At 47.0% G+C, this 14,317-nt stretch overlaps 1 protein-coding gene across 4 annotated transcripts in view; it reads right to left on the bottom strand.

The window, feature by feature from the left end:
• LOC109539841 (FERM, ARHGEF and pleckstrin domain-containing protein 2) overlaps positions 1 to 14,317 on the bottom strand; it is a 30,348-nt gene that overhangs the window by 2,563 nt on the left and 13,468 nt on the right. For 3 of the 4 annotated variants that reach the window (XM_019907875.2, XM_019907877.2, XM_019907876.2), the window contains one exon: positions 2,008 to 2,202. In XM_019907875.2, the coding sequence (XP_019763434.2) occupies positions 2,008 to 2,202 (195 nt within the window). Of the gene's footprint in view, positions 1 to 2,007; positions 2,203 to 5,417; positions 14,223 to 14,317 lie in introns of those variants that run through there. The other variant, XM_019907874.2, reaches the window with a different exon arrangement.

Genomic DNA, 14,317 nt, shown 5'->3' with positions numbered 1-14,317 from the left:
AAGAAATCTCTCCGAAAATGTTACAAACTCAAGCTTAAACCAGAGATTAGTAGTCTACTAATCTCTGCTTTAACGATAAAGTTGTGCAAAAAAAATCAGAAAATCTAATATTAAACCCCTGAAACCCAAATGGATGTTTGAACAGCTTTCAAAATTCCTGAACCAGTTGAGAAAAGTGCAAATTCTATTGAAATCACCAGTTTCAAAGTTTCAACATTGAAAAAACTCAAGCGAAAATCGAAACGTTCAGGTTCACATTGAATATTTTACTTACGAATAATCGAGTCGTAAAGAAACAGCAACAACAAAGTCGAATCATAAAGAGAGTAACTTTGAAGAAAATACAAGCGTGAAGAAATTCATCCAAAAGTCAGAGTTAGTAACAAAGTCGTGATAAAATGTTTAGCGTCAAGAAAATCCACGAAAAACTCTTAATAAAGCTTTCAATGTTTCCTAACTTATCATACTTCTTTTTCAAACTAACTCAAATTTCATCCTATAAAATGTCAAGAACTCGAAGATAGAAGCAAAATCTATTGAGTTTCCACCCTAGAAAATCTAAGGCAAAAACAGAAACTTTAAGATCCATTGAATCATGACATCGTCATAAAAAGTTTATCTAAAGACTCAGTAATTACAAAACTTTATAGAGAAAGAAAATACAGCTATACAAAACAGGCAATCAAAATTAGATATATTTATACATTTGCCAATTTCAAGTTAATCATAGTTAAACAACGAGCATACAGTAAAAATATCGAGCTCAAAGAAAGATTTACTTAAAAAGAACCAGTTTTTTAATAAATGATTTTTAAGCTTCACTAGAACAGTAGTGAGAGCACTCTTACATCTACACACTAGTAAAAAAATCAATTACAGTCTTTTTGAGAAGTTTTGCTCCATATGTCTCGATGATCTTTGAATGGTGTTTAATTTCAACTTGATCCTGTCCTCCACTGAAGTGCGTTTAGCACTTTTTAATAACTGCGTGTATTAAATCAGCATAATATTTCTTGGTCACTGATTCATCTTCTTGTTTAGCGGCTTCCCTGTACTTTCTGAGATGCTCCTCTCGCTCCTTGGCTCGAACTGTCGCGTTTTGCATCATTTTCTCCTTCTTCTTCTCACTCAGTTTTTTAACGCCTTTCCTGTCAGGCTTTGCAGCTTCTGTAATCTTCTTCACTGGTCGCTTATCGGTGGTAATCGGTTTGCCCTTGTTCTTGAACGCTAGTTTCTTTCCATCAGAAGTAACTAAACCAAAAGTTTCTGGTCTCTCTGCTTCTGAGCTGCTGTCACTCTCACAATCACTAGATGATTCGTCTTCTGAACTAGAAGAATCACTTCTTAAACGTGACGGCTTTGCAGGCAACATTGCTTTAGGTTTTGCTTCTGTTTGATTTCGCAGCAATTTTAATTGTGCCATATTTTTTTTATCGAGCTCAGCGTCTGGGTCTTCGAGGGGCTTCGATGACTGCGCCTATCTTTAGGTTCCTGTCTGGATCTACTGTATCTTGCGTTCCTGGTTCGATGCGACTTCCTTTCTTTTGGTTCATCCTCGTCTTTCTCTGAGCGAAATCTATTTTTTAGCTTTTACCTGTCCTCATCACTACTGGCGAGTTCGCTTTTTTGGATTGCGCTTGACTAAACAGGACGGAAACTTTGAGATACTTTAAACAATTCACTCCACGTTAAAATGTTTGTTTGTTGCAACAACCATTCAATTTTTTGTCATTGATTTCCTTTAGTCATTCATCTCGTCGATTTTTGCTTTTTCCTTATATTTGAATGGAAACAAACGGAGACCATCGATAAAAGGCAACACAGTCAAATCTTTAAGACAATGAACTTGAAGAAAATCCATACGAAAACGACGCAAACGCAAGTTTCGATAAAAAAAAAGTCGTGGCAAAGTATTTTGGACCAAAAAATTGAAGAAATTAACCGAAACAACCCTTACAACTGCAAGCGAAAACTGGAGAATGGTTTTCTCAGTTGCGCTAAACTTACCATTAATGCTGTTCATCAGCTGCTCATTCTCATAGTTCCTCCCTGTGAGGCTGTACATTGCATTGGTCGTGTCCAGGGACAGATTGGACACGTTTCCATTGGCGTTCTTGTAACTGGGGGTGGACGTGTAAAAATTGTTGTTGTCCATGGATCTAAACGGTGTGTCCTTGCTGTCTAGCTCAAGTTTGGGGTCATCTGTAATTGAAAAAGCATTGAAATGGAAGACAATAAGCGTCCTAAACTAGTGGCTTCATGTGTAAACTCTGCTCACCTGGTAGTTCCAAAACTAGACCTACTAGGACAAACATTAATGAACACGATTTCAAATGATGTCTTTTATTCCGTATGACCTTACCATGCTAGTGCTTTTAATGTTGGAACATGATAAATCAAGACTGCGAATATGAATTAAGTATCTAAACTTTTTGCTCGTTAAATCGTTAACTTACAAAGTAAAAAATCCATGGGCAACTCAACGTCTTCACCGGTTTCATAAAGCAATAAATAGGAGTACAAACTTACTTAATAGGAGATCGAAAATATGTACAGTATTTCGTTTTAACAATAGATTACATGCTATTTGAATATCACAAAAATCAAAGAGGGGGCTTCTTATGGCTACATCGGATTCTTGAAAGATCCATTGACTACATTTAGGTCCAGTTAGGCTTGGTACGTTCAACTCGACCCAATAAAACAATCTTGAATGCTACACAAGGGACACACTTGTAGGGCTTAGGCCTTCACCTGCATCAAACTAGTTCGCTGATGGAAATCGTAATAATACGCAACAGTAACAGACAAAGAATTACAACGTTTCCTTAAAGGGTAATAAATTTGATTTTTCATCTCAACTCAATTATTTACATTTATTATCAGTCTTCAGGCGCAAAGAGGGCGATACACTATTGCGAATCTTCTAAAATTGCAATAATGAGTCGAAGCTGGGTGACTGAAAGTTGGCACAAACCAAAAAGTTTCAAAAATCGGTTTTATTGAATTTCCTCAATCAAAGTGCATGGTATAATTTTTAATTTAAAGCGTCTTAAATCAGCGTTTTCCCAACTCATTTTGCTGTTTTAATTGGCTGCAAACCGGCCAGCTTTCTCTCATTAATGTTCACGGTTTTAACATGTTTAGCTGGAAGCTTGAACTTAGAAAAAGTCCTCTTGTTTATCATCGAAAAAATGAACAGCTTCCTGGGAATTAAAAGTCGCAATAGTATCCGCCCCTAAAATGATTGCAAGCAAACCATTCCTTTGTTAATGGCCTTTGGTTGCAATTCGCTCCAAAACAGGCCATCAACCAAAGACGGTCGTTCAACTAGTTGAAAATTAGCGGTGCCAGCAGTTGCCTAATTGAGTGAATTACTTCGAGAAGTTGGTATAGAAAATTATGTTTAGAAAATATCGATTTCAAATTGGCACGCCACATTCGAAACAACTTATTTGTTCACACTTTTCCACTCATCAGCAGGTTTTTATGTAACAGTAAACGCAAAAATCATCTAGAACAGCTTGAATAAATATCGACCATTGTCCATTAAAAAAAATATTTTTTTCCATTCCAAAGTGGAATTGGCGCACGTAGGAACTTTAAACGCAAAAAAATCCAGTTCTGACTGGATGTACCTGGCTAATGAGCAAATATTTCAACAATACTAATAACAACTGGTGAACTGTTTTATGGGCACTCGGCTCTGCTACAAGATTTCCAAAAAAGCAATATGTTTTTCGACACTTGCGTTAGATTTTTTGCATCGTCGTCTAGAAATTTACTCAGAAGATCTCCAGGGTAATTAAAGTGGTAAATTCCTCAATAAACTGATCAACAACTTTGGAACTGGATAAATTCTTACCGTCGCGGGCGATTCTATTGGAAGCAATTGAATGGAATTCTGTATCGGTTAGTGCGTGGTTTGCATAAAATTATGCGTCAGACAAACATTTTTTACCTTTTTTGTCCAACTTGCGAACTTTGCAATTTTTTTTAATTTGTCGCCCTGTAGAATGCATCTGAGGGGCTTAATTTTTATCAAAACGTTGACTAACAAAAACCAAACGGGGCTCAATAACGCTTCAATCATAAACCAAATCGCTTAAAGCAATCAGAATTAATCCACTTCCAAAGTTAGGGCAAATTTGGCAATGAAACGTTCATTTTGTTGCAACAACACTCGCATATGCATGAATTTTCAACATAAGAACATTTTTCCCGACAAGATTGTCCAGCAATTATTTGGCGACGAATAAAATATGAGCAAACGGCAAGACGATAATCGTTTTTCTTCATAAACTATCAACAAAAAGCATTAAGAAATTTGCTAAAAGAAATACAGAACCGAACGTAACGATGATACAAATCATTCCATCAGTCAAATACGTTGCAATACTAAAATTATTAGCAAAATTTGAAAAAATTTATAAGCAAAAACACAAAATCAACACATTTCCAAACACCCAAAGTAACTACCTGGTTTAGATTTTCACTCCTGAACATTCACAGTAATTTCAAAAGTTTATGCAAAAAATGGACATTTTTTCGCTTAAACTCCTTGATTTGTAGAGTAATTTAAGCTAAAAACACATGTGCGTATGATTCATTAAGCCCGAAAGTGTTTGTAAGTGGACTTAAAGGCGGTTTTCCTCTATTTTATGCAGATTTTTCAGATAAACAAAAGTGGTGAATATTTTACTTCGTATATACAATATGATCTCCAATGAATAAAGCATCTGAATTTTCCTACAAAAGCAAACTGTTTGTTGGCAAAAATTTCTATTTTTACACTTTTCACTGTCGAAGTCAACAATTTGGCGAATTGAACGCGAAAAAATCTATTTTTACCAAGCATTTTGCTCATCGATTTAACAAACAGTCAAAGTTCCATGAGGCAAAATGGGAAGAAATCGCTATTTCGGAGTTTGATTTAATAACGGGATTTGGCCCGCCGTAAAACTAAGTCAGTTTTTTTGAATTTCCGGTTTTATTGGATCTACCTATGTTTTCACGTTAATAAATCGAACCCCACCGTTCAAAGACATCGTAAAAACTGCATCATTCCAACTTTTGTAGAACATGCAAACTATTGCCCGCATAATTGCATCCATCCCGTATAAATGTGTAAGCCAAGTGCACATAAACCTCACCGAGTCGTCATAGGGAAGGTTCCCTACCAGGAACCATCACTCTTTGGCACTTAAAAATACTGTTTGATTTTTCGGTATGGGCACCGACTCGGAACCAGAGACAAAAAATCGTCGGCTCGGAGTCGAGCACATTTGATTTGATTATTGTGTCGGTCAGCACACCGTAAAAAAGCCGACGAAAATGAGAAACTCGTAAACGGCGAGCGCGAACGAAATAGGAAGGAAAATCAACCCGAAAAATATCATAACAAGCTTGAGTGTCACCTATAATGCGACGAGTTCATTAAAATCAAATGTGCGGCGTCGGATCGCTCTCGAAATCGTCCTCCAACAGTGGCGGTGGAATGGAACTGACATCGAATCCCTCCGAGCACTCGTGCTTGTCTTCTTCCTCTCTCTCCATGCGAAAAATATCGGATCCAGACTGGGAGTCTCCATCTGGATAGTAGCCCTCCTCCAGATGCTCCGCGCTGTAGAGCAGCACTGGGCTGTCCTGCGCCAGCCCCGCTTCGTACTGGAAGTTCGAGGCCATCTCCTCCATGTTCCTCTCCCTAATGTACTCGTTGTACTCCGTCAAGCCGTGCTCATTCTCCACATAGTAGTACTCATCTATGCAGTACTGCTCCTTTTCAGTCTTCGCCTTGTTGCGCTGCTGCTGCAGCTGCCTCTTCCTCCTATATCCTCGCCTCTCCCTCTCCGACTTGCTCTTGGGAGACTCCACCGAGCTGGTCGAGTCATTTTCACTAGGAGGACTCTTGGCATGCGTCAAACTCCTCGACATGGGCCTTTTATGGATCCTGGTCAAAGGAACAGTGGCCACTTTGCTCATGGGGACCGGAGTCGCTGTGGTTAAGGGCGTGCTTTCACTACTCAAGCTGCTGGAGTAGTAGGGAGAGCATTTGGCCAGCTTCAAGTTCACCTGCACGGGCCGATCAGTGCTCTTCGACACCTGCAAGTACCCCTTTTTCTCACTGTCATACCTCTGAGTGTGCACGGTCTTGTTTTCCAGGGAACTACTGCTCTTATCCGTGTCGGACTGCACGGGGATCACCATGGGCCGCTCGGTGCTTTTCGTGAACTTCCCACTCTCCCCACGGCTGGAGGAGAACATCGAAAAATCCCCCGAAGGGATGTTTTTCGGGCTGTGCTGATCCTGCACAACTTCCTCGATATCCAAGCTGGACCCCAATCGGGTCGCGACCCGCTCCTGCGGGAAAAAATGCAAGGGCTTCGCCTCGCTGGGCCAATCCGAGATGCTGGGGATCCGCTCAGTGAGTGTGTTCTCCCCAGTTGAGGTGTTGCTGGACAACTTCTGGAACGGGTGGCTGCCGCCCGGCGGCTGCACCTTCAAAGTGCTGCTCTGAGTCGAGGACCACTCAGAAATGCTCTGCGCTATGTCAGTGAGCGAGTTCTCGTCGCTCTTCAGTCCCGAACTGCTCTTGGTCGTTCCACTGTTGCTGGACAGGTTCTGGAACTTGACGGTGTTGGTGCTGTTCGACCACTCGGAGAGGCTCAGAGCCATTGAGGTGTCCTCAGAATGGGAGCTGTGAGTGCACTTGGTGGGCTTCAGCGCGAACCGTACCGTGCCGTCCTCAAGATTGGTGCCCATTGAACTGGTGCAGTCCTCCTCGCTGTAGGAGCTGTGGGAGCCGGCCGGCGAACTCCTCCTATCGCTCCTGGAGTCATCCGACGCTGTACTCCTACGCAAGGCGGTTGGAGGCCTCAATTGCTCGCTCCTCAACACACTTTCCCCGCCGTCGATAAACACGTCGTCATTGAGGTTCGATATATTCAAGTCCTCGTCCGAGCCGGAGCCCTGGCTTTTCTCCTCCAAGACGATCTTAACCCCACTGGGTCCCACGCTGGCGCTTTGACTGTCCGACAAACTTTCGCTGATGTGCTCCCCAGAGACAACGTTCTCATAGGTGTGGGTTTTCTCCATTTCATCGAAATCCACCGTTCGATAATCATCGGAGTTCGAGTCGTTGTCGTAAGTGCTTTGAGTGCTGGTGTTCGACTCCACAGTCACCCTGCAAGCTTCTTCGGCTGGCGAGATGTAGTAGGTTTCTATATTCTCCACTATAGGCTCATGAACGCTAGATGGGGGGCTGGGCCAGTGCTCGGACTCCTGGCTCTTCAACGAGCCTCTCAGCCCGAAAGTCTTGGGGATGCTCTTGCTGGGCGGTTGGTAGACTTGAGTGGTGAGCTGAGCGGAAGTGTCCGAGCTGGGCAGCTCGTGCATGGCCAACAACGTCCGTTGTCCATGACTGGGGATGTCTGGAAGTGGCCAATCCTCGCTCTCCTGGCTGCTTTGCTTCTCCACCTCAAAGCACTCCTCATCAATGATGGTGTCATCCGATCCTTGCCGCTTCAGACGCAAACCTCGCTCAGAGGTGATGATCTCTATGTCGTCCATCGACAGCTCAGCCATTTCCGCCGATGTCCGCCGGTCATCAGAAATTTGCCTCTGAAGCAGGCTGCTGAAGTTGGGCGCCGGATCAGTGCTGGGTTTATTGCTCAAATCCTGCTGCTTGCTCCCCTTGCCACCGCTGCTAGCCAAACTGGGCTTGCCACTGGTCTTCCTGTCGTCATAAACCTGAGCATTGCTGGGCGATTCTGAGCTGGCGCTCACTTGAGGGTTGCTGGACGCCAGCGACTCATCATTCAAGCTATCGCTCTGAGTGCTGGCTTTCGTCGAGTCCTCCTCCAGACTAGATTTTTCTGAGTTGGTGCTGCGCTCAGAGATCCTGGACAACGTTCTAGATAGGAAACCGCCTCCCGTGTACGCGCCCAAGATATCTGAAGCCCCAGCCAGCGAACTTATCAGACCAAAGTTGGCGGGGAAGTTAGCCAAGTCCTCAGGCAGTTCAGTGCCGTCTTTCGTCGGAGTGATTTCGCCCCCTTTGTAACAAACATCAGTCATGGAGGTAAAATCCCCTGAATTATCCCTGCAGAGGAAGTACTCATGCTTTTCCAGTTCCTGATCCGGAGGCAGCAAGCTGTCGTCGAAGCTCTCAGAGCCGGAGCTGTCCAAAGGAAAGGGCTTCCAACTGGAGCTCAACTCTTTAGGAATGTCCCCAGACGTATGAGCTCGGGTTGCTATCCCCAAACTTCCTGAACTCGACTCGGTGTCCAAGGAGTTCTTGGACTCTGTGCTCAGCTTCTCTATAGTCATCAAGCTGGGTTTTTCCAGAGCATTGCGCCAGCCAATAGAAAACGTCTCCTCTGTGGACGAGAAGCTCACCTTGTCCCCGGAGGACAGTTTCTTGGAGATTTTCCTATGCAACTTTTGGCTCAGCTCCGAGTCCTGCGACCACTTTTCCTGGAACGGATAGGGTTTCTTCATTTTGCCATTATCAGAGTCGGTGGCCTCCTCAATAGGCGCCAGGTCTTTGGGTATCTCGTTGGCCTCATCCGAACTCGACTCGTCTAGCTTCTGAGAACCTTCGTCAATGGTAAAGGCTCTGCCCAGGACGCAAATTCTGGGACTGCGGGGGCTTTTAAGAGGCTCCTCGGACGAGTGCGAGGAGCCCTTTTCGATGGCAAACATTTCAATGTTTTGGCTCAGACCGATCGCTCTTCCCATAGAGCAGCTTGCGCTCGATTCGTCGGTTTCTTTCACGTTGCTGGGACTCAGCTCCTTTTCCCCACTCGTCCAAGAGCCAGTGTCGCTGGACTTGGACTGATCGGAACCCCGCTTGATCAGCTTCAGCTTCGCCTGCTTGCTTTCAGCCTCCAGGAAGTTTCCGTCTGTTGCTTCCAACTCAGCGTCCATCTGAACGGTGTCCGGCGATTCAAGTGGATCGTGGTCCAGAGAGGTCTCGGCCCCCAAAACCTCCTCACATTCTACTGTCATCCAGGAACCGGTGTCTTCCGACCTGCCCCCTTCCATGCTCAGCTTCATTGAGGCTTCCTTGGTTAAAGTTACCATGAGGAAGTTCCTCTCCACCTCCTTCAGCTCGCTTACTTCTGTCAAGGACTCCTCTTCGCTGGTTAGTCGGGTAATGGACTCGATGCGTCTTCGCTCCAGTTTCCTGCGAAGAAACTTGCTGACTGTGAGGGAGGCCCTTTGAATTTCCGCCATCAGCTCGGGGTCTTTATCGGATTTTCCGGAAGACTCTGCGGATTCGTCGATGTATTTTATGTCCAAAGAATTGCCCAGGCTGATTTTGTCTGTGCTGACCGAGTCGGAGGAGCTCTTGCTTTTGGTGTCGATTTGGCTGAGGTCTGGAGGCTTGGGAGATGTCCGTTGCTCAAAAAAATCAGAGCCGCTCTGAATCACCTCGATGTTCTGCAGTTGTGGTTGCTCGCCTACAGCCAGCCACACATCCAAGCTGGTTCCCTCCAGTAGAACGCGATCTTCCCCAGCAGGTTCGTGGACGTCTGCAACAACAACAGTGGCTCGCTTCGAGTCTTCATCCAACTTGTCTTTCTCGTTGATGCTCTTGATGGTTTCCGGCTTGAAGTCGAACTCGGTGGATTTGTCTGCTTCATCCTCGGACTTGCTTCGTTCCAGATCCAGGCTTTTGCCCAGCCGCTGGACGCCCTTCTCCTGGCCATCCTCATCGTTCAATGTTAGCTCCAGGCTTTTGGTTAGCTTCTTGTCAAGCTTCTTGGGGCTTTTAGTGACGATGATGGCTTCTTCCAAGGAAACGCTTGGTTCTATGGTGTTGATGCTGATCTCCAACTTGCCGCCTCGCTCCCTCACGGTTTCCTCCACTTGTGGAAACACTGGCAGCACGTCTTTGACCGGGCTCTTAAGCGTCTTGGTCTGCTTGATGGCTGTTTCATAGAGCATTTGCTGCAGTTTGCGTCGCTCCGCGATCACATCCTCGCTTTCGTCTTGGCTTTTCGTGCGCTCCTTGCTGCCCATTCGCCTCAGCTCCAGCTTCTCCAACGATCTGGCCTTTTCCTTTGGGACGGTCTTTCGGCTGGGCTCCATTTCCTGGCTTTTGGTGCGCTTGATTTCGGGTAGGGCTAACGAGGACTGGCTGGACAGCGATTTTTGCTTGGTTGACTTCCTGTCGTCGTCGCTTTTGGTTTCCGAATCAGCTGAGGCGGCCTTTTCAGTTAACAGCCGATGTCCTCGAGTCCGGGGGGTTTTTTTCGAATCAGTTGAGAGCGACTTCGGGCCTAACGGGGGCTTGGAAACGGTTTTGCTAGGAGGCTCCACCTTGGGCTTGGCGAGTTTGGGTTTGGAGGCCTGCGGCTTTTTGCCTATGAGGGGTTTTGGAGGCGCCACTCCTTTCGGAGGCAGTTTGGGGGTGGGTTTCGCCAGAGCGGGCTTCTTTTTCATGTGGGTGACATCGGGAACTATTTGGTCCTTGTCGCCTACTGAGCCTCTGGGCCTCACCTGGTCCGCAACTGGAACCACTCCATTCCCAGGAGTAGTCGATAAGTCGCCAGTGTCCGCGTCGGAAATTTCGGTGGAAGTGGCGCTTGCCAAGTTCTGGTCGGTTTGGTTCGCGTCTTCTTCATCTACAGTGTCGTCCTTGCTGGAAAACGCATTTAGGGGCGGGAGTTTGTTGACTGGGATAATCGGGGCGTCCAGGCTTCGAGCTCGTCTGCTGGACAAAGGCGAATCCAGTGCCTGCTGCTTCTGAAGCAACGAGAATGCGGAACCCTCCGACAGATTGAGGCGAGCGTGGGCAAAAAGCAGCGGGCTCTGGCTTTTGCTTCGCATGTTCGGCGACACGATTTCAGTAATTTTCGTCCTGGGGGGCACTTGCAGGTCTTTGAGGTCGTTCTCGATCTCCGCCTGCAGCAGCGCCTTTTCGCGCTGCCGCTCCTCATCGATCGAACTGTCCATTCCCTCTTTGAGGGTCTCGTCCAAGGACTTGTCCCCATCCTCCTCCACAATCTTCAGCAAATCCTGCGTCACACAATCAAACACCGGCGCCAAATCCGCGACCTTCACGTTGAACTCATCTTCGCTGCTCGGGATGGAAAACGATCGTTCGGATATTCGTCTGAGTTCGGTTTGCTGGGCGGCGGAAGGATCTAATCCGTTGTCTTTTTCAGTCTTCTTCCGGCTGGTTGGGGGCGACCCTTCCACTTCGGTGGAAGACATGGTGTATTGCAGGTATTTGCGCTCGGATTCGAACTTGAGTATCGACTCCATTTCCTTCCTCATTTGAGGCGGGGAGAACTCCATCCTGGTCGGAGTGGCCTCCGCGCTGCCAAACACATCATCCGAATCCAGGGATTCATCGTCTGAGCTAAAGGAGGTTATGCGCACCTTGGTCTTGTTGCTTTTGCCTCCCCTTTTGCCTGGTTGCATCCGGGGCTTGATGATCCTTTTCGGCTTGATGTCGGTTTTAATTTTGTCGAAGACTTTGGCCCTGACGGGCTCCACCGCAGGTTTCTTGTCTTCCGCTTTGGGGGCAATTGGAAACGACGAAGGAATCTCATCGGCCTTCGGCTCCACCTTAAGGGGCTTGGCCAACAGCAGCCTCTGGAGGGGCTTGAGGCTTTCAGTGCGCGAACTAGTGGGCGAGTCGCTCTCAATTTGACTGAGCTTGGAGTTGAGGGTCTCGAGCACCAGAGGGTCAATGTGAGTGATGTCCCGCTTAGGGCTGGACACCAGCTGAATCGCCGGAATGCTCTTGTCCACCTCCAAGGTGACAGGGTTAACTTTGGAGAGGTCGATGTTTTGCGTGAAGAGAAATGATGTTTCCTGTTTGACCACATCTTTGGCAAGGTTGGTTTCGGGGGTCTTGACCTCGTCCTTCTGTGTGCCGTTCATGATGTGTCGCTTGTGGAGCACATAGGGAATGTCCTCGCCCTTAGGGGGCAGGTTGACCAGGTCGGCTTGATTCTTGGCGCCCAGTGACTCAAACTGGCTCTTGGGCACCTCAAACTTGGTCTTTTGCCCCTCAATTTCTCGTTTGAGGATGTCGAAGTGCCCGAACTCGGCGGTGGGCATCTCAAAGTGAATCCCCTTGAACTTGGTGATGGGAGGCGCGCTAGGGATTTGCTTATACAAATAGTCTTCGTCGCTGGACTCTGCCGGGGTTAAGTCTATGGACTTTTGATGCATCAGCAACAAGCGCCTGGCGCTGGAATTCATCTTCTGTCTAGCTAGGGAGTTGGGGTCTGACTTGGTGCGCTCGATGGGCTGATGGAAGGGGAGATCGTGGCAGATCCGAGGCTCGATTTCCATGAAAACGTCCCGGTAGCTGCGCACTTCTTTCTTCGTTGGTTGGACGTCGATGTTGGGCACCACGCTGAAACCGTGATCGCTCATGTCGCTGTTTTCCTGCAGGGACTGGATTCGGTCCTCGTCGAAGCTGAAGATGTTGCTTTCGGACTCAGTGGATCGCTGCCCGCCACTGTGCTTGATCTCCTCCACCTCCGTAGGCAAGCCTATGATGCTTTCCGGCCAAATGTGGGTGGTTTTAGGGGGCGGTTTCGCCTTTTCTGCAATGGGCAGGGTGTTTTGTTCGATGTCCGACAGAATCTTGCCCACTCGCATGCTTTGCTCCGTTTCCACTGCATACATATGGCTGGGCTCCAGGTAGACATCGGGGAATCCATTGGGGAACTCCGGGTAGGCTTCCTGGTGCAAATGGCGCGGTTTCTGGATCCCGTAGTTGCGCTCGAAGCTGATTTTGCGGTCGTAGTCGGTTTTTTCTATGCACTTTGCGTCCTCATGCTTGGCAGGGGCGTCGAAGTACTCGCTTTGAGAGTCCACACTCGATGCTCCGGACTCGAAGTATCGGTTGCTGGGCCGTTCCAGGCTGTCGCTGCTTTTGTTCTTTCTTAGGGGCTTCTTCTGGTCGTAGTCGCTTTTGGATTCCTGACTGGAGGTTCTAGAGCCCACTCCGCGTGAGCGCTTGAGGCTCTCCCTGCTGGATCTGGACATTTTTGATTCGTAGTAGTCGCTCTTGGATTCCAGACTGGAGGTGCGGGAGGTTTGCCGGACGTGCTTTAGAAAGCTGCCGTCGGACTTTCTAGGGACGATTTCCCGCGGGAAGTCCCGCGGGTCTTCCAGCAGGAAAATGTCGTGGTCGCTCACGCTCTTGAACCGCTGCCGAGTTCCACACTCCGACTCACTGTCCGAGGGGATGTAGTTGCCCGAGTCCAGGCTGCAGCTTCTGGTGTTAAAAATTTTCGGTTTCTTATAATCGCCCGATGTGCTATCGTCCGACCTTTCAATCAACTCGTAGCTATCATGGGACAAATCCTCCTGCGAGTCGCGCAACTCGTAATTGCCCGGATCCTCCACGGATTCCTGCGAGTAGGACGTTGTCCCAGGAAAGCTACTCGAGTAGATCTTGGCCGTCGGAATCATTATGTCCTGTTGGATTTCTAAGCTGCTATCGCGCGAACTAGCAATATACAAAGCTCTATGATCGTCGTAAACAGTCACCGGCGAGTCCTGCTTGCGCTCATCCAGACTCACCGCCGCTTTCTCTAGAGGCTTGGCGGATTTGGCCCTACGCTTAGCTTTGCCCGTTTCCTCAAAGCTGAAATCATGCAAATCCCTACAACTAGCGCTGCGCTGCCACAGTTTCCGTTTAGGGGGCGCCCGACTGGGTTCGTTCGGGTATTCCATGGGGCTGGTTGGTCGGGGCGACGCACCCAAATCGATATGTGATTGGGTCTGCGAGGGAATGTGGTTTTCAGCGAACGGTGGATTCGGATGGTCCAGACTACTCTCCGACTTATGACTAGAGGGCGTCCGCGAAGTAATGTGAGTACGAGTGCTGATGCCTGTTGGGGTTAGTAGAAGAAGGGTGCGTAGATTATTGGTTAGTTGACTAGACACTACGGGGCAACTGAAAGGGGAAGCGAAGCCACTACCAAAATGCCTTAAACAGGAGTCGAACAGTTACTGTCTACCCATTCAGCAACGTTGTACTCGCAAGATTCATGTCGCACACAACTTGCTGTTTTTTAGTTGAAGATTTATGTAGATGAGCACAACAGTTCCATGCATCAACGATTCGGGCATTTTTAGCTTACTACGACAATTACATGTCTTTATTGAAAGCCGGTTGTTGTTGTATGGAATTCCAAAGCAAAATTAATTCCTGGGTTTCAGTCATTTATTGTCTCTATTTATCAATTAAAATACATATCGGTGTTTTCCACCATCATCAGTTTTTCTAAAATAACAGATAGTTAAAAAAAATAATTTTTCATTAATTTAAAAAACCATC

The sequence above is a fragment of the Dendroctonus ponderosae genome, unplaced genomic scaffold, assembly GCF_020466585.1.
Source record: "Dendroctonus ponderosae isolate FM_Combo_2020 unplaced genomic scaffold, Dpon_F_20191213v2 Dpon_F_20191213_3, whole genome shotgun sequence".
NCBI classification, from domain to species: Eukaryota; Metazoa; Arthropoda; class Insecta; order Coleoptera; family Curculionidae; genus Dendroctonus; species Dendroctonus ponderosae.
The sequence above is the reverse complement of the archived record's forward strand: the minus strand, read 5'-3'. Positions and strand labels throughout refer to the sequence as shown.